This window comes from Aspergillus stella-maris, assembly GCF_047715825.1.
Source record: "Aspergillus stella-maris strain CBS 113639 unplaced genomic scaffold BDV14scaffold_3, whole genome shotgun sequence".
In the NCBI taxonomy this organism is placed as follows: domain Eukaryota; kingdom Fungi; phylum Ascomycota; class Eurotiomycetes; order Eurotiales; family Aspergillaceae; genus Aspergillus; species Aspergillus stella-maris.
Genome location: NW_027396797.1, coordinates 174,010 through 198,755, shown reverse-complemented (window position 1 = coordinate 198,755; position 24,746 = coordinate 174,010). Strand labels below are relative to the sequence as shown.

Here is a 24,746-nt window from a genome sequence, read left to right as displayed (position 1 = left end):
CAACGTAAGCGTATTAGCGCAGTACAGGCATGGACCCACCGCCATGGCACAACGCGTCCGCTGCACTTAGAAATCAGCATTCGACCATGTCCAGCCTCGCGTCCGAAATGCCTTTCGACTTAGGGCAGCTATCATCAGCTGACCGGACTCAAAGTCTCAAGCGACCACGACCACGACCGGTAATCTCATGCCTGCGATGTCGCGAGAAGAAACTGAAATGCGACCGCGTCACCCCCTGTGAGAACTGCAGGAAAGCAGGATGCGTGTCTACCTGCGAGTATCGAGATGGACAAGGTAGCGAAAAGCGAACGCGGTTGGAGCCTGGACTTGCCACAGCCGTCCATCCCTTCCGAGTGATGTCGGGGACTGACAGTGATGTTATTGAAGACCTGCAGCGCAGACTGAAACGCGTAGAGGAACTCCTTGCGATCAGGTCCGAGTCGATTGGCTTGACCAGTATCGAAACCGAACAAAACGGTGTTGCCCGTTCAGAGGAAGGAACGAGGGAAGAGCAAGTCGCACCTTCCACGGGTTCGCGTCCCCAGCAGATTCTGGCAGCGGGTGCGGCGATCGAGGCAGGAACGCCCCCCGCGCCTTCCTTTAGTGCTCGACCTGATCCTGGGACGCTGGTCGTCAAAGGAACGCGAACCCGTTATCATGGACCGACCAGCCGCATGACTATTCTGGAGGAGTTTGAGGGTGCGAAAGATGCAGTCGCAGAGTGCGACAATGACAGTGCAATCTTTAGGCTTGCCAAAGAGGTCCAGTTCCTGCAGACAAAGACCAGAATTCCGCCGCGAGTACCGTCCATCTCGCACAGTGCTACAATTATCGAGCCTGAGAATTTGCGCCAATGCATTCCAGAGAGGGAGGTATGCGACCACTTGGTTGATTTGTACATCGCGAACCACGAGCAGATATTCCGGGTTCTCCATATTCCTACCTTCCGTCGGCAGTATAACGAATTTTGGACGATGAACCAGAGCAGCGATCAAGCTGCAGCGTTTATTGCACAGCTCATACCCGTTCTCGCGGCAGCCATACCTTTTGCAGACCACCGATTCCGAGATGTTAACCAAGAAATGGTCGCGCTTCTCCGGAGATCTGCTATAGACCTTGTGTGGACATGGTTGCAACAGTTACCGCGAAAGCAGCACATCGAACTTTCGACGCTTCAAATTGAGACACTTATACTGATCGCACGCTGGACCTGGTCGGAGCCGGCTGATGAGCTCTGGCGAGAGTCCGGCTCTCTTTTACGCTCGGGAATGGTGATGGGTCTACACGTAGATCCTTCCACTTGCCCGGATCTATCCGTCTTCCAAGCAGAGATGCGCCGTCGTCTGTGGACTACTATTGTGGAAATGGACCTACAAGCGTCTGCCGCCTTGGGCATGCCTATCGACATTCCGCACCTGGATCCTCGCTCGCTCGTGTCGGCTAATATCAATGATATTGACTTTGACGAAACTTCAACCGAACCTTCCGCTGTCCGGTTGGAGGGCAGATGGACAGACTCGATTGCTCAAGTCACGTTGGCTTCCAGTCTTCTCGCGAGAGTGCGGGCAATGACTGTTCCCAACGACGACGTGACTATTATCGAACAGCTTAGCCAACAATTGGAAAGAACCATCCAACGGATCCCGTACTGCCTCAAAGTATCAACAAATATTCCATGTACTAACTCTCGACCCTCTACATTCGGCCTTGTCCTGCTGGATCTTTGTCTTTGTCGCCCTTTCAACCATCTGTGTCGCGCAGTCTTCAAGCAAACCAACCACGACCATGAGAACTTCTCCACCATACTAGAGCGCTTAGTGGATTCCTCGTACACGGTTCTCAAAAATCAACATTTGTTTGACCCTAACGCTATTGAGGCTATGACCTGGCCAACCCCTGAAATATGCAAACTCTTCTACTCGCTGACGAAAGGTGACATCCTGCAAGCCGCTCTTGACATGTGCAAATACCTCTCATTAATACCAAGGCCATCGGCCATGGTCTTGGGCAGACGTTCAGTCGCGCAAGAGGTGGAATCGACCGTACAAACCCTTGTGCGTAATATGGACAAACCTGGTAGTGACATGAAAGATATAATTCTCTTGAAAGTGGCACTTCGCTCCAGCCAGCTCCGAGATTCCAATTCTCCGACCTACAAGCGGCAGCAGATGAAGAAGGCAATTCGTGACGTCTTGACAGACTGCCGACATCATCTTGTAACCACATTCGGGGGATACATTGGCCGTCAAACGCCGGTGGATGACCCGCAAGACGTAAGTGCCACTTACCCTATAATGCCCCTCATTTTCCTTGATTTTGACCCATCCTTTAGGCTGCCTGGGCTCTCAGCAATACACTCGAGGGAGCCGACATAGTAGATCCTTCTCTCCCCCTTGATGCCGTCCGTGGTCTATGGCGAAATGACCCTTCTCTGGCGGCAGATTTCTCGACCTTTATGGCTGATTGTGCCTGGCCTTCGGACGGCGACGCGGATGATGAATTCTTCCGCCTGTTCGTGGAAGCTTGAAATTATGCTATCTAGCTTCATCGTATTACTTTTTCGCAAGCGACTCGTTTTTGTCGACGGAAGAATCCTACGCAGATCGGAACAGGCTAAGGGCCAATTCCTATTCTATTTCATGCTATATACAACGCACCACATATAATGCTGAAGGTCCCGTCAACACAAGATTCTGCGGGAATGTATCGCCCGCGACACATTTCTCAGCAGAGTCCCTCGTCTAGAAGCTACCACCGGTAATAGTCACCGAATAATCCAGACCAACGGTAACCTCACTGGAAAGATCAAAGGCATCATAGTCAATAGCCTCAGCAGGCGTATTCGCAACAACAAGGCTCGCCTCCTCACTTTCAGAGATAGTCGCCTCGCCCTTGCCGTCCTCAAGATCAACATAGCGTACCGAGCCAGCGTCTGTATCCCGGATAGCAAATGTCGCGGTGAATGCGCCCTGAGAGGTGACAGTCACACTGACGCTACCGGAGCCAGAGACCGTAATCGGGTTGATGTTCGCGCCCATGTACTGCGGTTGGCGGGCGGACTTGACGGTGTAAGACCCATCACTTCCAGCGTCAAGGTTGGCGTAGCTCAGAGTCTCCCGCTGCTGAAGGAAGATCTTGTTCGCGGATTGACTGCCGATATCGACGTACGCCATGTGCGCCCAGTACCGGCCGATAACCTTCGCGAGGGACGAATCGGTGACCAGGCGGGCAAGGACATGCAGCGGGGTCTCGTTGGAGCCAACCTCATACTGCTCGATCAGCTGGAGCACAGCGTCGTTACCCAGACCCGTAAAGTTATCGGGATTGTTGGTGATGTACGTCAGGATCGGCCAGGACTGGTAGTAATTGCCTGTACCCGTCGACCCATCGACTATAACCTGGTAGCTGTCGCCGATGACCTTGGCGACGTCGATGATGGACGTTCCGGTCGACTGGGAGTACTTGCTGCGAGCGCTCGCGCAAAGGTCAGACGTCATGAATGTATCAGCGAACCATTCCGCGAGCGGCTCCCACCAGGCCCCGGTGGCCGTTTGGTCGACCCAGTTCTTGGTGTGGTATGTCAATGCGTGTCCGTACTCATGGACAGTCACAGATGGGTCGGTAAGGTAGTCGGACACAACCTGGACGTAACTGTATCCGCTCGTATAGTCGGAACTCATGACGCCCGCTGCCCCGCCGTCAATCGAAGAGACAGAGTATATGTTTTCCTTATACCAGGTGTCTGCAGTATCGGAGTCAGAGTTGTAGGAAAGACCCGAAGAGCGCCAACCAAGGTCCGTCACGAAACAGGTATACGCGGATTCCAGCATCTGCAGCGTGGTATCTGCCTCTGTGCCGGTAGCGCCATAAATGCGGAAGCGGGCTGAGTCGGTCTGGGTGGACCCGCCACCACCGACAGAGGGGTTTGCTGTGAACTCGGAGGGTTCAGTGGAGGTGTTGTTGGTAGATGTAGACTGAGGAGACGGGGTTGGAGCTGCCAGAGCTCCAGCGGCGAAGAGGGCCGCGGCGGCGTACTTGGAGGGAGACATAACGAGGGACGAGACGAAACGAATGGAAGTAAAGGACCAGCTTTGGAGAATCGTTAAATATTCCGAGGTTTGGCCGCCATATATAGTCCCTGTCACAGGGGAAATTAGCCAAGACGGCCTATGTATTTTACCTGGTTAAGGGCGTTTCAGCCCTGAGACCCGCTCCACCATGCCAAGGGTTTGAGATAGACTGGGCTTCATGATAAAACAAGGAGTTCAGGACCAAAATGAAACTGAACCATCTAAGCTTTCCGCGGATCTTCGAACAGCTTCGGGGAACTGCATCGCCCGGCTCCTAAGGATGCAGAAACAGACCGATCACACTTGTACAAAGCCGCCTCTCTGCATGCTGAAGAGCTAGATCTCCTGCCCCTCCACGCGCGAAATTCGCATTAAAATACCTACGGCTCACCATGTCCACATCTGGACCCTGTCATCTCGATATATATGGACTGAAGTTACCATAGATTCTTGCCATAATCACGTAATGAGAGGGCCCTCGCCATCGGACCCCTCCCTTGTTCTAGGTACCTCGGAATAGAGCCTCGGATCCCATCTAGACCCACCGAGCGCATCTTTATTCACGGCTTCCTCAAGAACATGACTTTCGGTTTTCTGCTAGGCGTCAAGCTGCTACAAGCGGGCCTTGACCAACCGCTCCTTAGCGAGTAGCAACCAGAGCACACTGTCCACGGTACGAATCACCCTGATATAACAATCTGTAGACTGTAGTTCGGTACCCACGGAACCATAAAACGAACCTCCTATCGTGCGTTATGATGATACATGCTGGCAATTAAGGGCGGCGTGCTTTACAAATTAATGGACGGAATATGTCGATGACGCAGCTTTAGCTGCAGTCTAGTGCCTGTCGCGCGTTCTAGTCATTGGGTAGCTGCCTGTTTATTGTACCCCGGCGAGGGTCGCGCCTTCCCTGGCCAGCGAACACTGGAAGTGAACTATTTAGGAAGGAGCGACCGCTGAGCGGGCGTACCTGCCTTTGTAGAACACAAAACACGGACGGAAGATGCGATGGCGAGGATCGTGCCTTGGATCAGAAAGGAACGATTAGCCTGGTTGTTGTAACCAATAACTCCGTCTGCCAAAAACATACCTAGCGGACAATGTGGACGGGACACCTATGGATCGGAACACGTATGCGGGATCAAGATCACAGAGCTCGTAGTGAGAAGAAGAATAACAATGTAGGGAGTTATATTGAGAAGGGGAAAATTCCGCTGTGCCAACCAGGGCACTTCCTTATTTCAATCCATTCAAACATGTATGTGCAAAGCATGCGTATGTACAAATAAATCACCATTACCCCGACGCACAATTCCAATCTCTCCCCCAAAATGACACAGAAACATAGTTTCCATCAATCGTGCCTCTCTTCATCATCTCGGCAGCCTCAAAGTCATGCACCGGACGCGCCTTGACTTCCTTAAGCGGTTTGTCTTCGGGGATGGAGCGGGCTGTTGGTGCCTCTGCGACTGCGACGGAGGCAGCAGCGCCTCCGCATGTACAGGTACATGTTGGGACGGATGCGGCTGTTGTTGTTGATATTAGGGTTTCGGTTGTGGTTGACGTTACTGTTGATGACTGTTCGGTGGATTCGGGGGCTTTGGCGTCGGTCTCGGTATCGGTGGGGCATGCTTCGGGTTCTTCTGGTGCTGGGGAGGATGTGGCGACTGAAGTTTCTGTTGTTACTGGCGTTGAGGTTGGAGAAGCGGGAGACGTAGGTTCAGGTATGGCTGTAGAAGAATCTGTTTCCAGAGAGTGTTAGCTATGAATTAGGGAAATGTAGAGTAATACTGAGTGCTTACCAGCCGCAGGAGCAGCCCCCGCATCAACAGCCGATTCCTCAGCAGTGCCAGCAGTAAATACCTTTGGCCCAGGAACCTCATACGCACGACTAGGCGACCCGTCGCCCGAGAGGGGAGTATGAAAGCCAGATTCATCGCTACTATAGAGTTCCGTCCCAAGCTTCCCCTCTGGCTGAGCTTCACCACCACCGGTAACCTTCAAATTAATACACTGCGGGTAAGGCTGCGCAATATCCGTGGCGCCAACCGAATGCAACGCGACAATCTCATGACGGAGGACATACTCGCCTGCCTTGAGATCAGAAGGGACAGTGATTTCCCACGTCAGCCCATTCTCCTGAAGTCTATCAGTCGCCCACTTGGTCCCGTCAAAGCCATCCTCGTCAACTTTGAAGAAGCTGAGTGTTGCCTTGTCAACGTCCTTGCATGGACCGTTGCACGAAGCCATGTAATCGATGATGGGCCCTTCGTGTTCCCCGGGCCACATGTTCCATTTAAGCGTGACTGTGCCACCGGCTGCGACTTCTGCGGAGAGAGCGCCGGGCGTGGCGCCCTCGTGACAAATGATATCGGGAGAGTTCAAGTTCTCGACGAAGCCTTGATCTGTTGCAGTTGTGCGCCAGGCAATTGACTCGAGGGACTTATCCCATGCGTTATCTGTGTTGAAGCCGTCGTAGTGTTTGCCGGCGATGTCGATGCTTGTGACGATACCGTGTGCGGCGGCAGTCGAGAGGAGAGCAGCGAATGAGAGAAGATGCAACATTTTGTTTGTTAAGGATAGTGAGTATTCCGACCTGCGTTCTACCTTCTAATGAGTGATGGAGATTGGCCCAAAAGGAACGACTGATCGATCTCCAGAATCGATCAAGGCAGGAACGGAAGAAGAAAAAGGAAGACAAAAACAAAAAAAGAGATTCCGATTGCTTCTTGCTGCTTGATGACCAACGGGCTTCCTTGCATGGGATACGAAGACCATTATATAGCGAAGGCGTGAAAGACCAAGCCCCTGTAGCCGCCGAAACCTAACCATTGTCGGCTGGGAGGCAAGAACAAAGAAAGCCCGCGTCCAAATCGGGCTTGAAACCCATGATCACAATGGAGAAATAGCTCGGAAACCATTGGGTTCCAGGTTAATGGGACAGGGATTAACGGGGTGCGAGGCGTTGAGGAAGCGCCGGCCAAAATGAGAGGAAGGGGATAGGGTTTGCTCTGACTCGTGCGGGCACTTTTGACAGCAGCGATCGCACGAACTTCAGGGTATGCCCCGTATCGGCGCTTAATGACGATCCTACAGTGTAACTGAGCTCGCGAGGACTCTATATTTATCGTTGCCAAGAAGGCGGAAATATGCGGTGGGAGGTGGGCGCTTATTGGTGCCGATCGTGGCAGGCCGCGGTCCAGTCGGACTATGCCCAGCCCTTTCGCTCTAAGACGTCGGCGATACGGAGAATGGATTCTCGAGATTGACTTCGACTGCGAGAATCCCGGCGCTACCTTCTGCCTGCAAGACCCCTCAGGTAGATTACGAGAATGGTACCCGGAAGAGCACAGCTTTAGGGAAACCTGCGATCACTTCCCCAACCAGGTCGTTGAGGCCTCGCTGTGAAGCGATTCCCTGCCATAGGAAATGTCACTGTGAAATCAATGACCGTCTCCAATCGGATTCTCGTCCCCAGCTCGCTCGGACCATACCTAGGATTTACATGTTCCCTTTTACGGTACCATTCAAAGACGAGGGGAAATGCGAGGATTTACTGATTCTCCAAAGGCAACGCAATCATTTCCACCCTGAACAGACAAGCTCGTCATCATTAGAAACATCCCCTGTCATACACAGATGGTGGCAAGATCGTTTAATATCCAGTCGTCGACCAATCCATTCTAGTCTGGACGTAGTTGTGCTTGAGCCGGTGTTGTTTTGCCTGACAGGCCGGAATTCCTGAAGTATGTAGGCAATAGACTGTTGCTAGAATATCAGGCACCATCTCCGAATTTCAACGGGTTCACGGCTGGTTTGGAGTCAATCTTTGCGGTGCGAAATGTGGCACTATGACCCACACTATTTACTCAGTTGGCCAATTGAGTGGCAATGGTTCTTTTACTGGAAAGCTTCGTAGGTTCGTAGGTTAGACTACACTGCGCTTAAAGGAGAGCGAAAGCATCTTTTCCTTCGAGGCTGGGATAGATAGCGTACAATAACCATTCCGATTCCGATCATTGCCGTCGTTCGTCTCATCGCAGCCCGTGCCCATCGTTGCAACTAAATTCCCACGTCTTGCTGCTTTCGCAGACTTCGTTGCCTGCGATAGTCATTGAGGATGACAACCTGCAACGCTGAGCCATTTCTCGATAATGCCTATTGAGACAGAACCCGACCAATAAAGGGTCGGCGTCACCATTTTGTCCATCGTCCTCAGGGCTGGAACAATTCATTCTCGTCCCATGCTGAATAACTATGCCGTACTAGTATGGCTATTCCTGTTGGGGCAGTCCGAGTTCTTAAGGAAGTAATGCCGATACAACTTATTGCTGATGCTATATTCACGACAAGATAGATATCTCTAACAGAATTGGGATCCTGCAACTATGGACCTGATGTCGCTACGGGGACAACCACTTGACTTTATCTAGCACTAAATACTGCCATCTAGATATTTTCTTGAAGGAGAAAACACATTAAGATTCGAAATCTTCCGTCCTTCGTCGCCCATACGAACTATGTACACTGCGGAGAACAGGCGGCGAAAAACGGCACCGACAAAGCGTTAGACAAGCGCGCGATCTTACTTAAAAAGGCTAGACCCAATGTCATATCCACTAGCGCAAGCCAAGCATCCTTTAGCCTTATCACTGATTGGCTCTGTCGTCATGAGAATGGAGCTATGGCTGATTACAGCGATTTGCAATCCATGGATGAACAAGATGAACAATCATTTCCCTTCGCGGAGGCTGAGCATCCACTATACCGTTGGGGCCGGAGGGGATATAAGCCTCGCATACTGGCCCTTTGATTCTCACGAAGCAACATTTCGTCCAAATCAAAGTCTTGCATCTAAACCCTCATCACCTAACCAAAATGCGCTGGTCCCAAATCTCCCCTACCCGCTGGGAACGCCCGCTTAATGGCCTCGAGACATACTTCTGGTTCACGGGGCAGGCTACAGCCTCTGTCTGTGGTGGTCGCGAGCACTTTCTGATGTTTTCGACTGTTAAGGTTGGATTTAACCTTCTTGATGTACGATCCTCACTTCGCGATGCGTGGAAGCAGCTCCGGCACGATGAGCCTGAGTTGGCTGTTACATTTGAGGGAGATAAGAAAGTGTATGAAGTGCCCGTTGAGGCGGAGTTAGAGACATGGCTTGATGCGGCCTTTGTGGTGGTATCGAATGTATCCGATGCAGAGGAGTTCTACCAAACGTTTACGCGGGAATATAAACAGACGACGCTTTACTATATCCCCGCCTCATCTGAACTCATCCTGTTCACGCACCACGCTATTATCGACGGTATCGGGCTCCTTATGTTTTGGGATAAATTCTTCACAGCCCTTGCGAGCCCGAAATCCAACATATCCTTCGGCGAAGAGCATACCCGTCTCAACCCGACTGTTGACGAAATCCTCGGATACAGCGCACCGTCACCCAAAGCCACCGAGAAGGCCACGGCGATGATAATGAACGACTACACCGCTCGCCTACCAGCAATTGGTCTTCCGTCTGGTGTCGGAAAGACTGTCCCGGGTGGATGCCGACATATCGAACACCGCTTTAGTCCCGAGACAACCGAAGCAATCGTGACTGCTTGCAAGAAAAGAGGCATAAGCGTGACACCCGCCGTGCACGCAGCGTATATCCGCGTGCTCATGGAAAACGCGGACTTGGTTTCGAATTCGACGCGGTATACCTCCTCGGCAGAGTTCAATTTTCGACCATATCTACCGGACAACTATAAAAATACTGCGGTCGCCAATTATTACTCGCCTTATGCTCTCACGACGAAACTTCCAGCTTCTCACACGGAGCTGGCTCAAACTCTCAACATGTATTACACCACCATCAAGGGGAATCCCGAGTACATGGAAATGGCAGGCCCGCTGACACAAACACTTGCTGGGCTTGTCCAGTCGCCTGCGTACCAGACTGCGCCGATTCCAACTGATGCGTTGGTGAGTAGTATTGGTGTTGTTGAACAGTACTTGAAGCGGGGGTATGGGAGTGTTGTGACTGTGAAAGATTATAAGCTTAACCTGGATATTGTACTGGGGATGAGCTTGATCAATTTCTATACGTTTGGTGGAGAGTTGAGATTGATGTATAATTTTAATGAGGGGTATGAGAAGCCCGAAGATATTCAGGGATACCTGGGGGGAGTCGAGAAAGTACTGAGGGTAGAGCTCCTGGGTGAGACTCAGTGATCTTCCTCATATTGACGAGGCATAATTCAATAATATTCAATTATACATAGTATCTAGAACATTAAATGCATCTAAATCAAGGATCTATACAGACTCAAATCCTCCAGGTCCAAAGCAACCCCTTAGATCCGCAGAGTAGCAGTCCCCTTGATATCAGAGAAACTAGCACCTACAGAAAAGTTATACTCGCCCTTCGCAACAGCCCACTTCTGCGCCGTAACATCCCAATAACTGAGATCACGACGACGAATGGAGAAGCTAACCTCCTCATGCCCACCAACAGGAACATGAACCTTGTCGAAACCACGCAAGATCTTGGAAGGCTGCTGCGCCTCCTTGGGGAACGAGACGTAGAGCTGAGCAACCTCCGCACCAGCAACTTTACCCGTGTTAGAGATCGAGGTTGTAACCTTGACGACCTCATCGAAGAGGTCCTCGTGTCCACCAAGACCACGCGGGCCAGTCGGGTACCGCGATTGCAGGGCGCGGGGGGCAGTAGCTTTTGCTTCGACGGCGCCGTACTTGAACGTTGTGTACGAGAGACCGTGCCCGAATTCATAACGGGGCGTGATGTTCTTCGCGTCGAACCAGCGGTAATCGATGTAAACTCCCTCAGAGAAATCACAGACGGCAGTATCACAGATGGAAACGGGGTAATCGGTAGCGTTCTTTCCAATCGTGTGCGCGAGTTTACCTGACGGGTTAACGTCGCCGTAGAGAACATCCGTGATAGCGAAGCCCGATTCTTGGCCGAGAAGACCGCCGTATAGAACGGCCGTGACATTGTCGTGCTCGATCCAGTTCTCCATCAAGCGAGGGCCAACGGTGTTGATTACGACGATTGTGTTGTTGCAGTTGTTCGCGACTTCAAGGACCATGCTGTCCTGGTCTTCGTTGAAGAGTTCGCCGCGGTCGGCGCCTTCACCGGATAGAGCGTTCAGGAAGACGAGGCAGGCTTGGGATGAGGTTGAGGCGAAGTCGGCGTATGTGTGGGAGACTGCTGTGCCGCCGAAGTTCATGCCGCCGCCGCCTCCTCCCATACCACCGCCGCCGCCACCGCCGCCCATGCTGGGGGGACTACCAGAGCCCGTGCTGTTCGAGCCCATGCTCGGCATACCACCGCCCATACCGCCAGAGCTACCGCCACCCATACCGGAGCCGTCGCTGCTCGAGCTGCTATCGCTGATAGTGTCGTTGGTGATCCACCAGATCATACCGCCTGCCTCACGCTGACGAAGAGTCAAAGCAAGCTGGGGAGTAATAGTATACGGAGAAGAACCAGCACCAGATCCAGTAGGGCAGGTAAGGTGGCCCTGGTAAACATCGCCGTCAGAGCCCATGACGGAGAATTCCTGGTTGGGACCAGACATAGCCCAGCCGGCATGCGCACCAAAGACAGTGATCGAGCCGCCCTCTGTAAGTGGGAGACCAACGCCAACACTGGCGTCGTTCTTAAGAAGAACCATCGACTCGGCGCCAACTTGGCGGATCAGGTCCTTGTGGTTCTTCTGGACGTGGCCGTTAGATGAGGTGTCTACGACAGAGGGCTGTTCTCCGTCGTCAAGGCCGACGTAGTAGTATCCGATGACATTACGGATGGCCATATCGTCGAGACGAGCCTCGGTGAGGGTCCCGTTTTTCAGACCAGCCTCGATAGTTGCATCAGACCAGTACTGGCTCGATCCATAGTCGAGACCTCCGTTGGCGGATCCAAATGCAGTTTTCTGACCACCCACGTCAGCGGAGACAAGACCGGGGAATCCGAACTCAGCCTTCAGGATACCGGTGAGCGAGTGCTCGTGCTCGCAAGACGCGGTACCGTTGATGCTGTTCATGGCGCACATCATGGCGCCCATACCAGCGTGGACACCGTCGGCGAAGGGCCAAGCGTAGAGCTCGTGGGTTGTCTTGTCGTTGACCACAGAAGAGTATGAACTCCCTCCACTCATACTAGAGCGGTTCGTTTCCTGCTCGTTGAAAAGCCAGTGGCGACCACAAGAAATGACACCTGCGTCGTTTTCTCCAGATATGGCCTCGGCCATCATAATACCGGAGAGGTAAGGGTCAGGAGAGAAAGCCTCGGCAGCACGACCACCCCAGGGCGTGCGACCCAGGGGACCCGGCTCAGGACCGTTAATGAGGTTATATCCCAACCCATAGAACTCGCTACCCGTCGCAAGGAACTGATCATACACGCGGGTCTTGTTCCAGCTCATGGCGAGAGCGTTACCGAGCGGGAAACTCGAGACGTAGTAGGCTAGGTTGACGCCGGACACGCCATCCTTGCTCTCAAGGGCCGTCCACTTTCCGTCGAGGGAGCCGCCGGTGATGATTGTCACCTTTTCTGTGGTGTTGAGGCCAGCGACCAGCGCTTTGGCCTTTTGGTAGGCGGAGTCGTAGATTCCGAGGTTTTGGATGGAGGAAAGGAGGCCGCTGTTGGAGGAGTTGTTGGTGCTGGCCGAGAGGACTCCGCTGGGGAGGGCCGCGGCCGCGAGCAGCGCGACGTCAGTGAACTTCATCCTGACGAAGCGGGCAAGATGTTAGAAAGGAAAGATAGTCAGGATAGAAGGAGTGTAAGATAGAAAGAGAGTGAAGGGATGGATAGTTAAAGAATGAAGCTTGGGGAAAATCATCTCCCCTCGTGGACAACCACCACTTTTTATGCTTATTTCAGGACCCGATCAGCGATGTCCCCATTATTGATGCCTAGTGGATTTAATTGTTTCGCAGCGACAGCTGGAATCACGAGGTTACGTAGGCTACATGGACAATGCACCCGTATTGGCAGTGATCGACCCGGAATTGGGTCGGAATTGAGGCGATACAGACCATGTTTCCGCGCGGACGCGTCTGCAGAAAGGAAACGCTGGCTGCCGCAGGGGTTCGTCAGGGTGATTGAGATCGATTAAGCATGAGGCTGCGAACCCTTGCAGATCTAGCTGTCATAGACGAACGCTCACTGTGTGCATCTTGTATATAGACTTGAAAAGAAGACAAACTATGATCCCCTTCAAATCAAAATAGGCTTGCGGATCGCCAGGGGTGGCGTTCGCCGTTGAGCGTGCCAATTTTCCCCTTGACGGTCAGACTCTGCAGACTGCTCGGATTTCCCGAGCTCCCAATTTCTGTTCAGTGGAACATCTGATAAGAACGACAAATAGGGGTTTTACCCTGGCGCTCGTGGAGCCATGATTGATCCACTTCTTCTAGGGCTGCTACGTCACCTGACTCGGATATCCCCCATTGTGGTCCGTACCTGCGTCTGCAGCACCGATCGTGAACTTGGCTGTAGCATGTGTTCTTGGTTGAAGATGTAGCTAGTCACAGATAAATTGCTTCACTCGAAAACTCTAGAAGTCGTTTGATTTCAGGAAAGTTTCGAGTTGCATTGCCATAAACATCCCATGCAACGACATGTCCGTATCTGCTCTCTGCTCTGCAACTAACAAGCTGTTGAAATCAACGTAACCTCAAGCGTCAAGACTCAAGTACCCTTAAACAAGCAACTCTCACCCGTACCCCGGGAGCCGGTCTCTCTTGGCAGTTCCTTTAGCGGAACCCGACCCTGATGAAGCCAAGAAAGGGATGCAACTATGTAACCACGGAGCGCGGGATGGCGCATCAAATTCGGGCTCTGCTCCGGGAATCAGTTCGAACTATCTTTCACATCCCGATCCCGATTTCCGGACTGAACGGCTAATTTTGGACGTCCGAGAAGGGAAGTTTTTGCGCGGGTCCGGGTCTGAAATCTGTAGCGTTCCCGGACCCCAGTCCGGGTCGTGCCCGAGAGGACAGTAGAAATTCTGTGTCATTCCTCCGCCAGCATCATGTTTCCCTGCTACTCAATGACTCTTGCCCTTGGGTAGTATTCCTCGCCATGCGAGAGCTCCTGAATCCGACACCTCCTGGCCACGAATGAGTCGAATATATGCCGCTGTTCGGATTTTCCGAATGAGCATGTAACAGCCACAAGAGCGGGTTCGGCAGTGGCAGCTGTCTTAGCCTCTACTCCGTAGGTTGAGTATCCTCGGCCCCTCAGGCACTGCATGCGTCAGTAGACGCGCCATTCTTGTGGAGCCGCGATCGCATCTGTCATATCCATGGGCACGGAGTCCTATTCCGTTGTCGTCTAAGTCAAGCTAGGTCTCAGGGAACGCCACGGAGTAAATTTGATGACATCTCTTCGCACTCAGGAGAAAAGCAGCACAGTAGACCTCGTCAGCCCTCGTAGCAGGACTCTATGTATGTCTGAGACCTGCGACAGCTTTATCGAGCCTTCGCTCTACGAGATTTATCTGGAGGCTCATCTTCAACCCGAGAGCTCTGGACTGAGCTGCTGTGGATTTCTTTGAACTTTGCGGCCGTCTAGGCTTTCTTTACTGTGAGATACAGTGACCTCTACAACCCGAACAGCCTGGATCTTCAAATATCTCCCTATGTTACTCTCCATACCAAGACGTCAACTGCCTATTCCCCCTTCTTCCCTTTCCTCCTCCCAAAAAACCTCGACGTATCCCCCAACGGCAAATCGAGCAAACTCTCCTGCAACAAAAGATGAAAAACAATATACCACCCAGTCAACCCCGCAACAAAACAAAAAGCGCCACCAGCCTTCTGCAGCGCAGCCGTAGAATTCGCATGCCCATCAGCCTTGGCAAAGTAACTCGCCGCAACAGTCAAGAAACCGAGATCAACGAATAGAAAGACAAGGATGTACGCGATGTTACTAGGCAGCGACGCGATAAGGAATGTAAACTCGAAAACTGTCCACAGTATCATGAAGAACCCGACGGCGTTGTTGTACTCTGCTGTATCTGTTCCACCGTATGCTGCTGAGACGCCGAAGGCGGGTGTTAGGAGGGCGCCGTAGCCGGCGTAGAAGAGGCCTAGATATCTATTGTTAGCACTGCTGTTCTGGAGATGTGTCAAGAGGTTAGGGACGCGGAGCTCACCAAAAGCGCTAAAGACAGTATACGCGAATCCATTGCCGATTGAAAGTTCCCATTGCGTCGTGATGACCAGACCAAATGCAGCGATGAAGAAGAAGTTGGCGACAAAGGCGTTCGTTGTTGTGACACCGCGCCATCCCATCAGTGCCAGAGAGAGGGTCGTCAGTGTGGTGCCGAACACGCCAAGGGCTAACGCAGACTACATGCAAACAGTTAGTATCAAGGGTGTCCGTGCGATTCGAAGACTGGAAACCTTACACCCGCGCCAAGGGTCTTCGGCTTCACATCTTCGACGGGCCTTGGTATGGCCTGGCCTTCAACATCGAGAGAGTCTTTGGATTTGGTCTTGCCGTTGGCTGTATGTAGGGTGTGACCGGGAATCATTGGCACGAAGTATGATGAGTTTCTGACAGAGTCTCGAGTCCACCAAAGCCGCGCTCTCGATATATGTACTGAGCTATCACATCATGCAGAGCAAGATATGGCGTGCAACAGGATTATCGCAGAGGTTTTGTCACATGAAACTATGATCGGCGATCTGATATTCGAGAGCGGAACCCAATATTTGGGCTGTTAGGCAGGTCGCTGGCGCGGTCTATTTGGCAAGACAGCATCTTGATCGCATAATCAACCTTACAATGACGTGCGCGAAGGGCGGATGATCATCCGCCGGTGCAACTCGTCGCGATGAACTATGCAATACGAGCGACTGCAGCCGTAGTACTACAGCCAGTGTCGTTTATAGCAAAGCCCGAATTTATTCAAGCATAGTGCCTTGGGGAGAGGCGACTAGAACGGTGTCCTGGATCCGACCGGGCTGGGTGGGAACCTAATAGACGTCTCAACCCGGGGCATACTTGGGGGCTCCAATTGTGTTTTATCAGGCTACAGGGCAAAGAAAGACAAGAGGTAAGGAGCAGAAACAAGGCTCGCATTATAAAAGAGAGTAAGTACAAGGTCTTGCGCGATACGTTAGATTGTAAGCTCATGCTCTCAAGTTTGGATTGGGTCGGTCGATCATCGTTCGCGATAACGACATCGCCCTTGCAGTTGACGCGAACAACACTACAACAATGCTCAATCAGCCGAGTAATCTGCGAAGCATCAAATTGAGGAATATTAGGGGTAGACATGGCGCTGTATGGCATCATTTTCGACGCATAGCAAGCCATTCAACTACGTATCGGTCTAGCGCATACACCAACTTCCGTGGATGTATATATACTAAGCACCCCGAGAGGAGGTCGCAGTATCCCGTCTCTATCCTCAATTTCCAACATCAAACGAAAGCTTCACACAGGACACCAGTCTGTGAAGAAACATGCCGACTACAACCCTAGCTACTGACCTTGCGGCCTACGCGGAATATGAAGCAAAATGGTCTACACTTCCCGACAGCGCGGAGGCATGGCGGCGGCGAACAGCCCTGGAGCGTCGGGTACCAGGCTGTTCGGGAGGTTGCGAAAGCCGATGGGTATGACAATCATCCCAGATCTCAACTCATGAAGGGGATTAGCATACTGACAAGAAATAAGATCCATTGGAATGCTCCTAGGCTACCACCTTCTCTGGTCAACAATCGCCAACGTCGTCGGAACCCCCGAGCAAATCGAGCAGACTCATGAGCTCATAATCAGAAACAACTACTTCGTCGGAGGCGCCGTAAACCCTCGCGACAGTGATTTAAAAATCACCTCCGAAGGCGACAATATCATTTTCAACGGCGCCAAGTTCTTCAACACCGGCGGCGTGGTATCGGATCTAACCGTGCTCGAAGGGGTGCTTGAGGGAACGGAAGACAACATCTTCGCAATCGTAGAAACAAAACAGCCTGGGATCCAATTCGCGCATAATTGGCATAACATCGGTCTACGGCTTACAGAGTCCGGTGGTGTCAAGATTGACAATGTTCGTGTTCCGTGGAGCGATGCGCTGGGCTGGGACGCGAACACCAAAAAGCCGATTGGAAATATTCTGGCGACGTCGTTTGCTGCGTTGCTTCTGCCGACGCGAGTTATACCCGATCCTTCGAGACTAAGAAACTGTGCTGATTAGAGCAATAGTATCCAGCTTGTCTTCAGCAACTTCTACCTAGGCATTGCCCTCGGCGCTCTAGACTTCGCATCAAGATACACAAAAGACAACACCCGCGCTTGGCCGTTCGGTGGCGACAACAAGGCCTCCGCAACAGAAGAATTCTACATTCTCGAGCGATACGGAAACTTCTTTGCGCATTTGCGCGCAGCCGAAGCCCTCGCGGATCGGGCAGGAGATCGTCTTTCCTCCCTTTACAACAGATACAGCACAGATCGCACGGCGCTTAAGCCAGAGGAGCGCGGCGAAGTAGCGGAGTGGGTTGCTAGCGTGAAGGTCGTTACCACTGACACTGGACTGAGGGTTACATCTGGTATCTTTGAGGTTACGGGTGCTAGGGCGACGTCCTTGAAGGTCGGGCTTGATCGGTTCTGGAGGGATATTCGGACTCATACGCTACATGATCCTGTTGCGTATAAGAATCGCGAGTTGGGGAGGTTTGCTTTGCTGAGTAAGTATCCGATTCCGTCATGGTATACGTAGGGAGGCGGAACGGGGTTGGGTGAGGGATTGGAGTGTACGGTCTAGTGAGACAATGGGAAGCAGGTTTCGCAAGAGAACCCATGGGTCCGATGTGAACCTCGGAGAAGATTTGTAATTTCTGGAATAATTCTCATTCGTTTCCGTGAACGACCAGTTCAGTCTCTTACGAGCTGTTGGAGGGTTGGGACGACACTTTTGATGAGCCACAAGCCATTGCACCCAAGCGATACAGTGCGTATATATCCTTAGGGGGTTGCAAACACTATTGCATTGGAATAAGTGCACGACCCGGCACGTTATGTACAAGAGTATTCCATTCGGGAATATTGCCACAGATCCAATCCATCATACCCACGATGTTATGAGCCAAGCCACCGGGGCTGTAGGGCCATCATTGCGCCAAACTAAAGTATCACTAAAGTCCACCAGTTAATTCAACAACCTCGCGCTCCCTAAGCAGTGCCGAGGTTAACCTCGAGACCACCGGCGTTCACATCAACATCAGCGTCGCGCTTTGCAGTGCCGAGATCAACCTCAAGACCAACACCAGCCTCGCACTTTGCTGTGCCGAGGTCAACTTCAAGGCCAACGAGCTCGCGCTTCTCGTTCGGGAGGGGGTTGGTTGGGGCGGCGACGGCGACGGCCAGGGCCATGGAGAGGGCAGCGAGAGAGAAACGCATGCGATTATCACGGACGGCTCGTTAAAGTCGATTGTGAGGGGATCTTTAGTCTTGGGATTTTCCATGCGAAACCGGATCGTTCTGGAGTTTAGCATTAGGCTGAGCTGGCTTTTTGTGAGGACTCACTGGCCTATCATCTTCTGGTACCGCGGACGACATTCGCTGCACATGTTGTCGGGGATGTTACAAGGTGTGGCGGTTTTAGAGTCGCCATGGGGATCTGGTGTCTGTGTTCCAAAAAGCAACAGAGAGAAGCTCTGAGGAGACCTTTGGGACAACATGCTAGCGGATTAACGACTACTAGACGGAACTGAAGATTGAACTTGGGTAAGTCAGGATGGGAGCACATGGCTCTATTTATATTCGCCTTAGTGGTATACTATTGAATTCATTGTCTGTATTTTCTTTACATCGCACAACAGACTGAAACGTTTTTGTGTCAAAGAAGCCAATGCCTCTTTGTAGCAGGTCTCCGTTCCAGCGATCACGAGAAGAAATAATGTTAGATCATTGTCGATAGCCACAAAGAATCTTCTACGAGGGCTGGCATTGTCGAGCGAAACCCAGCAGACCCAAACTTGTGCCACCGTCACTAGAGAGGTCAGCAGATGTACTTGCACCTGTGCTCCTGATCCTGCCACCAGGAATAGAATGAACTTTTTAGCACCATCTCAATTATTGATCCAGTGTCATTCAGTCTCAATCCTGGTAAGTGATATTGAATACTTGTGCTACATTCTACAGTCACAATTTGTATAAAGGTAATTTGAAAGAGCCTTCGGGTACAGTCCAGATCTCGCAACTGCGGTATCTCTCACGACCGATATTCATTCATTGAGACAGATGCTTCCGAACCGCGCGTGTCCAGAGTGGGAAAATGATCAGTGCCAGATTCCACCAGCAGCCCTCATAAGAAAAAGCACTTGCTCATTGAAGGAAGAATGATAGGGTCAGAGCCGGTTCCCATCTACTACCTAGTGAAGCCAGAAGGTATCGTACCCAGACCGAGCGACTCCTATCACCTCCACACAATGCACAGAAAGACCATTCAAAATCAACACCAAAAGCGCCTACCCTTCTTATTATTTGACGTCAATCCCGAGGCCCAGGTCAAGAAGGTCATCGTCACCATGGCCAGCCTCCTTAGGTGCCGCATCGCGCTTCTCTTTAAGACCAAGATCGTCGAAAAGGTCAAGAAGGTCACCGTCATCATGGCCAGTCTCATCGGGAGCGGCATCGCGTTTATTCTTGAGAATATCACCTAAAAGACCAAGAAGGCCATCGTCCCCATTTCCAGTCTCCTCGGGAGCGGCGTCGCGCTTGTCCTTTATATTCACGCTAGCTCCAAGACCAATGTGGAGGTCCTCGGCCTGAGTACCGACTTCAGCTGGAGTGGCGTCGCGCTTCTCTTTGAGGCCGACGCTAATGTCATTATCCTGGTTCGCGTCTTCTTCGGGTGCTGCCTCTCGCTTAACGGCGTCAAGGTTTGCTGTTGGTGCTGCTGCGGCAAGAGCCACCGCCATGGAGAGGGCGAGGAAAGTGAAACGCATGGTGGATGGATTTCTGAAGCTTTGATTGTATGAGCAGGAGGTAAAGCGAATGGAAGGGGAGGTGCATACGAGAGGGTGTACGGACTGCACAACGTACTCTGGTCTTAAATTCCAATAGGCTGAAGCTCGATAGGCTGCAAATGAGAATTACGCTGGCTAGGGAAGCTGGACTATATGCCATTGCTCAAGCACTCTGCCGGAGACTCCCAGTGGCGAAGGTCGTATTCGAAGGAGTCATTACGTGCACTACTTGGTAACAATAGGGCACGCAATGTTAGCAGAGCGGCACTATGAATACTTCTATCTACATACTTAATAGCAATGCTGGCACTTATTATTCAAGCAGAGGGTCTTTACGTATGGGTAGGTATAGGTGACGTCATCACATGACTAGGGCAAATGACTGTGAGAACGAGAAAACGTTGGAACTCGAGCACGCTACGATGATGTTTCGTGGTCGTGAAACATGACATCGAGAAGGTGAAACGATGACGGATGGTAGTTGCGCGAATAATGCAGTCGCAGAGACATGTATGCGATGCTGAGATAGGAAGGCCAACCGAGCGCTCACCACGGGTTGTGACATTGGGGCTCCGCGGCCTCCCGACCACAAGTATCGGACCGGACCGGTTAATGATGTAAGTGGAATTCGAAGTCTGGCATAGGGCTGGATGGGTTTCTGCTAGGTCTCGCATTGTCAAAAAGAACATCTGCGATGAGATGTTCGGAGGCGAACTCCTCCCGATCAGACTTCTCACTCTGCAGTATAACATCGACAACACAGTAACGGTCATGCAAACTGGCAGCGGTATGGTTGCCTCGTTCCCTACTTTTATCTGGTCTTTGGGACCTCTGATACCCTCCACCCCGTTTCCTCTCACTGTGAAGAAACTGGCATTTAATTCGATTTTCATGCTCTTCTAGACATGTGAACAATAAAATACTGAGGTGTATGCATCTAGAAATAGCTAGGCTTTGAAGGTGCTAGAAGATATGACTATTCTGCAGGAGCGGGAGGCAAGGGGGGGGCTTGGCTGGATTGGAGATACTGTAGCAGAGGCTGGAGCTCTTGCCCAAGTTCCTTGGTATGCTAGAAGAGTCCTCAATAAAATTGCCCATCTGCCTAGTTAGCGCAGTGATGGATGAACAGGTGGCTCCATTCACGTTAACGTAGGACATTATAGTAAGCGACGAGACAGAGAACAACTCAAAGCCTCTCTCCTTTGTCTGCCTTGAGCACCACCTCCTCGAGCGACATGAAATTGATACCCGAGAAGTACTTGTCGCGCTGCCACAGTGTTTTCTCCATCGGCACAGCCAACGCACCCTTCAAGATGCACTGCTCTAGCTCCACGACCCCGATGTCCTCTCTGTTCTCTTGCTTGTTGTACTCGGCTAGAGACGTATTGATGTCCTTGACCGAGCGGTACTTTCTATTTAAGGATCGACCTAGTCGGGGTTAGTCTCTGAGTATCATAGGTAAGATCAGCATGCGCCAATAGAGCGTACCATAAAACGTCCCAAGCACCGCCGCAGCGGCATTGAAGGTGCTCCAACCACCGGAGACATAGGTCACAGGCTCCTGTTTGGTGGCATTACCGTTAACAATGTGGATTAAATTGAAACAGAGCGATAGCCCACTTACCCAGTCCTCTTTACTACCCAACAACGCCACAACAGCCCTCGCAACATCGCGCCCCAGCACCCAGCTCTGCATCTCATCGCCCGTGCCAATAACGGTATACTCCCACTTCCCATTCTGCACGTCGATCGGGAACTCGCCCGGAATGTATTTCATGTGCGAGCATCTCTCGGGTACGAAGTAGTCCATGAACCAGCCTATATTGACAATGGTGGACCTGATATTCGGCGCCGCGGCTTCGAGTTGTTTCCGGAAAGGTCCGCGAGTAAGGTCATAGGATAGTGGTAGGTCGGGAAAGTCGTCGATATTCCCGCCCCATTCAGAGGGAATGAATGTCTTGCAGCTTTTGGATACAAGGCATGCGTTTACGAGGGCGGTGTGTAGGGGGATGTAGGCGCTGTTGGGGCAGCGGATCGTGGAAATCAGAGCGTGGGCATTGGTAGTGTTGAGGATGTTGAGGAGGGAGGGAGTGGTGTAGTCAGTTTTGTGAACGGTTGTATGGGGCTCTGTGGAGCGGGGAGGGTTCTATAAGTGATGGGTAGTTAGGATGCTTTTGTTTCAGTTCAAACAGGGGAGAGAATAATTGGAAAGTGAAGAATACCTTCCGGGTCAGGAGGACAACAGAGTATCGTCCACTTTGGACTAACTCCTCACGGAGATACTGGGCAAGATCCCCAGTACCACCGGCCAGAACAACTGTCTGTCGTTTTAGAGTAGACATAGCGGCGCTATAAGATAACAACGTATTAGTCCGAACTGTGTGGGGAGTTAATGTAGGTTATGCGATCGATATAAATACCATAGCACCCCCAATCACGGGCAAACCTTGACGATACCACAAAAGCAAATCAGGTGTCACTACCGTACATTGCAACTACGTAAAGCTATGCGTCCCTCGGTTGTAGGACGGATAGCTGGCCCAAGCACCATCTTACTTGCAGGCATGAGGGGAGTGCATGGTGCCACGGGAGAAAAGCAATTTAAGAAGTTCGCTCTCACCATATTCCCGAGACGAAGCTTGGTGCGGAAATGCCGGAACTCATACGATAGGATCGAAACTGGACGAGTTCAGTGATGGACTCACTTGCATGTTCAACATATCTTGGTTCCTCTGATCACCGATCAAAGATAGTGACGAATATATTGTTCAATTGCTTTGAGAGACTTATCTAAGCTAGTTGTCGACATATATCAAAAGTCCTTGGGCTTTTGCATTCCACGCAACTCGGGGTAGAGAACGTAGATTGGGTCCATCTGCTCGACAAAACCAGTGGCGGGATCGCTGATATAGTACCCAATGAACTCCTGCGTCGCACGATCATACTGTTTAACTACGTCCTGTGGGACAGCCAGGTACTGGTTCTCCTCCTGACGAAGATACCCACGAAGGACGAAGGTAGAGTATACCAGACGTCTCTTGTCGGCCGTGATATTCGAACCTCCTCCGTGGAAGACAGAGGCGAGGATAATGAACGCGTCTCCCCTCTCCAGCTCAGGAACGACGACATCATCTAGGTTGGGCGGGGTGTCGCGGTTTGTCGCCCTAGAGCAACATCAGTATACGTATGTGGATGGGAGGATTCCAATGGCTCCTAAAACGTACCAAAGGTGGCTACCAGGAATAAACTGCGTCCCTCCAATTTCTTTGGTGACCTTGCAACCGGCAACCAACATCCCAATCGATGTCTCCCTCTGCCGGTCTCTTTCAACGTCCCACTCCTCAATCTCAGGAACAACCCGGTGGCTAATATAACTATCCTGATGTAGCGGCTGTGCCTTTGCGCCTGGTCCAATCTCCATAGCCACGCACGATCCAACTTGAGGCTTCGAAACCGACTCCTTGCGCTTGTCGCCCCACCAGAACGTATTTGTTGTAGTCAACATCTCCGATGTAATGGCTTGGAACACGGGGTTCATAAGTTGTGTCTTGACATAAGTTGGGCTTTTAGCGATCATGGAGTTGACGCGTCTCGTTTCCTCTATTTGGCACTCTTAACGATAGATCTTCAGACTTTATTGCAAACGAACTTACTTGGAAAGAATTCGCCATTCCACTCCAGATCCTCTTCCAGCCTGTCCTTGATCTCGTCGTATGTCTTGTCTAGATCATCCTGAGAAATCAAACTGCGTAGGACCACACCGCCATCCCGCTTCAGCAAGTAGGTTATGTCGTCAAGGGGACTATCAGACGGCAGGTACTGAAGGCCCGAGTCGTAGATTCTGGAAGGTGGCATGTTGTTTGTGCGAGACGCTAGGGTGTACACACCACCATCCATACTCAGTTGGCGTTGTCATTAGGCAGCTGTAAGACATGAATTTATGTGCCTTCAGGGCTGTACCTGTCATCGAATCGAGATGAGCATAACCCTCACCTGGTCTGAACGATCCCCGTACTCGGAGCTTTCGCGTTCCACAGAGTCCGAAGAAGCCGGTCCAGAGTACAATGACAATGCGGACAATCAAAATTAAGACGTCCGCCCAGATGACAGGAACCAGATCGGTGGAATTCAAAATCAACCCGAACGAAGGAAAGCTGCTACCCTGGGAACAATCAACAAGTCCTGGAAAGACATCGGCTACGCTTGCCCCGTCGTAGCAGGCCAACCACGCCACTGTGTTCGAATGTCAACACTACTGCTATTGCGGCCAATGGATTGCCTCACCCTCGTGCTGGGTGAAGGAGGTGCTGCAAACCCCGCTCAAACTTTCTGTTGTGCAACAGCGCAGTTTGGAATTGATCACGTTCCTCTCTACTGTGCAACCAGCCCGTGCCATTGAATTCCCCTATTGAAATCCTTCAGCACGTTTGTTGTCATGTTCATGCACGGTGTCCTAGCATTTCCCACCCCGAGGCATAGAATGCGAAGCGTCCCCCAGCTTGCTGTGAGTCATATAACGTGCATATGGTTCGTACTAGAACCTACACAGCGATTATGCTTGCAGATGATAGAAGGACCTACCTGACAATGGCGATGATACGAGGCCGGGTCGAGCGCCTACCATGGCATTGGAAACACGTAAGCTATGCTATACGCACCAATGATAGTTGGGCCTATTCT

General features: G+C 51.6%; 11 protein-coding genes across 11 annotated transcripts; 3 read left to right on the top strand and 8 right to left on the bottom strand.

Moving 5' to 3' along the window:
- Positions 1–86: 86 nt before the first annotated feature.
- On the top strand, positions 87–2,527 carry BDV14DRAFT_195401 (Zn(II)2Cys6 transcription factor; the record flags this gene model as incomplete). Its single annotated transcript, XM_073772193.1, has 2 exons — positions 87–2,273; positions 2,333–2,527. 2 exons carry the CDS (start codon positions 87–89, stop codon positions 2,525–2,527), a joined length of 2,382 nt encoding a protein of 793 aa, XP_073632834.1.
- Positions 2,528–2,634: 107 nt separating this feature from the next.
- Positions 2,635–4,223, bottom strand: BDV14DRAFT_65511 (uncharacterized protein). The gene has a single exon (XM_073777230.1). The coding sequence runs from the start codon at positions 4,047–4,049 to the stop codon at positions 2,742–2,744; it is 1,308 nt and encodes a 435-aa protein (XP_073632833.1). The 5' UTR covers positions 4,050–4,223; the 3' UTR covers positions 2,635–2,741.
- Positions 4,224–5,369: 1,146 nt separating this feature from the next.
- Positions 5,370–6,638, bottom strand: BDV14DRAFT_195399 (lytic polysaccharide monooxygenase auxiliary activity family 9 protein; the record flags this gene model as incomplete). Its single annotated transcript, XM_073772192.1, has 2 exons — positions 5,370–5,815; positions 5,876–6,638. 2 exons carry the CDS (start codon positions 6,636–6,638, stop codon positions 5,370–5,372), a joined length of 1,209 nt encoding a protein of 402 aa, XP_073632832.1.
- Positions 6,204–6,930, bottom strand: BDV14DRAFT_163773 (uncharacterized protein). Its single transcript, XM_073767095.1, has one exon. It carries the CDS (start codon positions 6,903–6,905, stop codon positions 6,684–6,686), a length of 222 nt encoding a protein of 73 aa, XP_073632831.1. The 5' UTR covers positions 6,906–6,930; the 3' UTR covers positions 6,204–6,683.
- Positions 6,931–8,951: 2,021 nt separating this feature from the next.
- Positions 8,952–10,289, top strand: BDV14DRAFT_186907 (uncharacterized protein; the record flags this gene model as incomplete). Its single annotated transcript, XM_073770888.1, has 1 exon — positions 8,952–10,289. One exon carries the CDS (start codon positions 8,952–8,954, stop codon positions 10,287–10,289), a length of 1,338 nt encoding a protein of 445 aa, XP_073632830.1.
- An 18-nt stretch (positions 10,290–10,307) lies between these two features.
- On the bottom strand, positions 10,308–12,893 carry BDV14DRAFT_209033 (glycoside hydrolase superfamily). Its single transcript, XM_073775552.1, has one exon. It carries the CDS (start codon positions 12,806–12,808, stop codon positions 10,412–10,414), a length of 2,397 nt encoding a protein of 798 aa, XP_073632829.1. The 5' UTR covers positions 12,809–12,893; the 3' UTR covers positions 10,308–10,411.
- Positions 12,894–14,756: 1,863 nt separating this feature from the next.
- BDV14DRAFT_195396 (GPR1/FUN34/yaaH family-domain-containing protein) lies at positions 14,757–15,622 on the bottom strand (the record flags this gene model as incomplete). The annotated part of the gene is made up of 3 exons (XM_073772191.1): positions 14,757–15,175; positions 15,242–15,437; positions 15,497–15,622. 3 exons carry the CDS (start codon positions 15,620–15,622, stop codon positions 14,757–14,759), a joined length of 741 nt encoding a protein of 246 aa, XP_073632828.1.
- A 983-nt stretch (positions 15,623–16,605) lies between these two features.
- Positions 16,606–18,756, top strand: BDV14DRAFT_195395 (acyl-CoA dehydrogenase/oxidase; the record flags this gene model as incomplete). Its single annotated transcript, XM_073772190.1, has 4 exons — positions 16,606–16,712; positions 16,774–17,223; positions 17,302–17,783; positions 18,245–18,756. The coding sequence occupies 4 exons, from the start codon at positions 16,606–16,608 to the stop codon at positions 18,754–18,756; spliced, it is 1,551 nt and encodes a 516-aa protein (XP_073632827.1).
- An 821-nt stretch (positions 18,757–19,577) lies between these two features.
- Positions 19,578–20,045, bottom strand: BDV14DRAFT_195394 (uncharacterized protein; the record flags this gene model as incomplete). The annotated part of the gene is made up of 1 exon (XM_073772189.1): positions 19,578–20,045. The coding sequence occupies one exon, from the start codon at positions 20,043–20,045 to the stop codon at positions 19,578–19,580; it is 468 nt and encodes a 155-aa protein (XP_073632826.1).
- Positions 20,046–21,148: 1,103 nt separating this feature from the next.
- On the bottom strand, positions 21,149–22,408 carry BDV14DRAFT_209029 (NAD(P)-binding protein; the record flags this gene model as incomplete). Its single annotated transcript, XM_073775551.1, has 4 exons — positions 21,149–21,494; positions 21,555–21,627; positions 21,691–22,212; positions 22,289–22,408. 4 exons carry the CDS (start codon positions 22,406–22,408, stop codon positions 21,253–21,255), a joined length of 957 nt encoding a protein of 318 aa, XP_073632825.1. The 3' UTR covers positions 21,149–21,252.
- A 470-nt stretch (positions 22,409–22,878) lies between these two features.
- On the bottom strand, positions 22,879–23,928 carry BDV14DRAFT_209026 (phytanoyl-CoA dioxygenase family protein; the record flags this gene model as incomplete). The annotated part of the gene is made up of 3 exons (XM_073775550.1): positions 23,720–23,928; positions 23,291–23,666; positions 22,879–23,230 (listed from the first exon to the last, which is right to left on the bottom strand). The coding sequence occupies exons 1-3, from the start codon at positions 23,919–23,921 to the stop codon at positions 22,879–22,881; spliced, it is 930 nt and encodes a 309-aa protein (XP_073632824.1). The 5' UTR covers positions 23,922–23,928.
- Between the last annotated feature and the right edge of the window lie 818 nt (positions 23,929–24,746).

Bases quoted from the DNA above. Each gene is read 5' to 3' on its own strand.
- BDV14DRAFT_65511 (XM_073777230.1), bottom strand. From the start codon at position 4,049: ATGTCTCCCTCCAAGTACGCCGCCGCGGCCCTCTTCGCCGCTGGAGCT.
- BDV14DRAFT_209033 (XM_073775552.1), bottom strand. From the start codon at position 12,808: ATGAAGTTCACTGACGTCGCGCTGCTCGCGGCCGCGGCCCTCCCCAGC.
- BDV14DRAFT_163773 (XM_073767095.1), bottom strand. From the start codon at position 6,905: ATGGTTAGGTTTCGGCGGCTACAGGGGCTTGGTCTTTCACGCCTTCGC.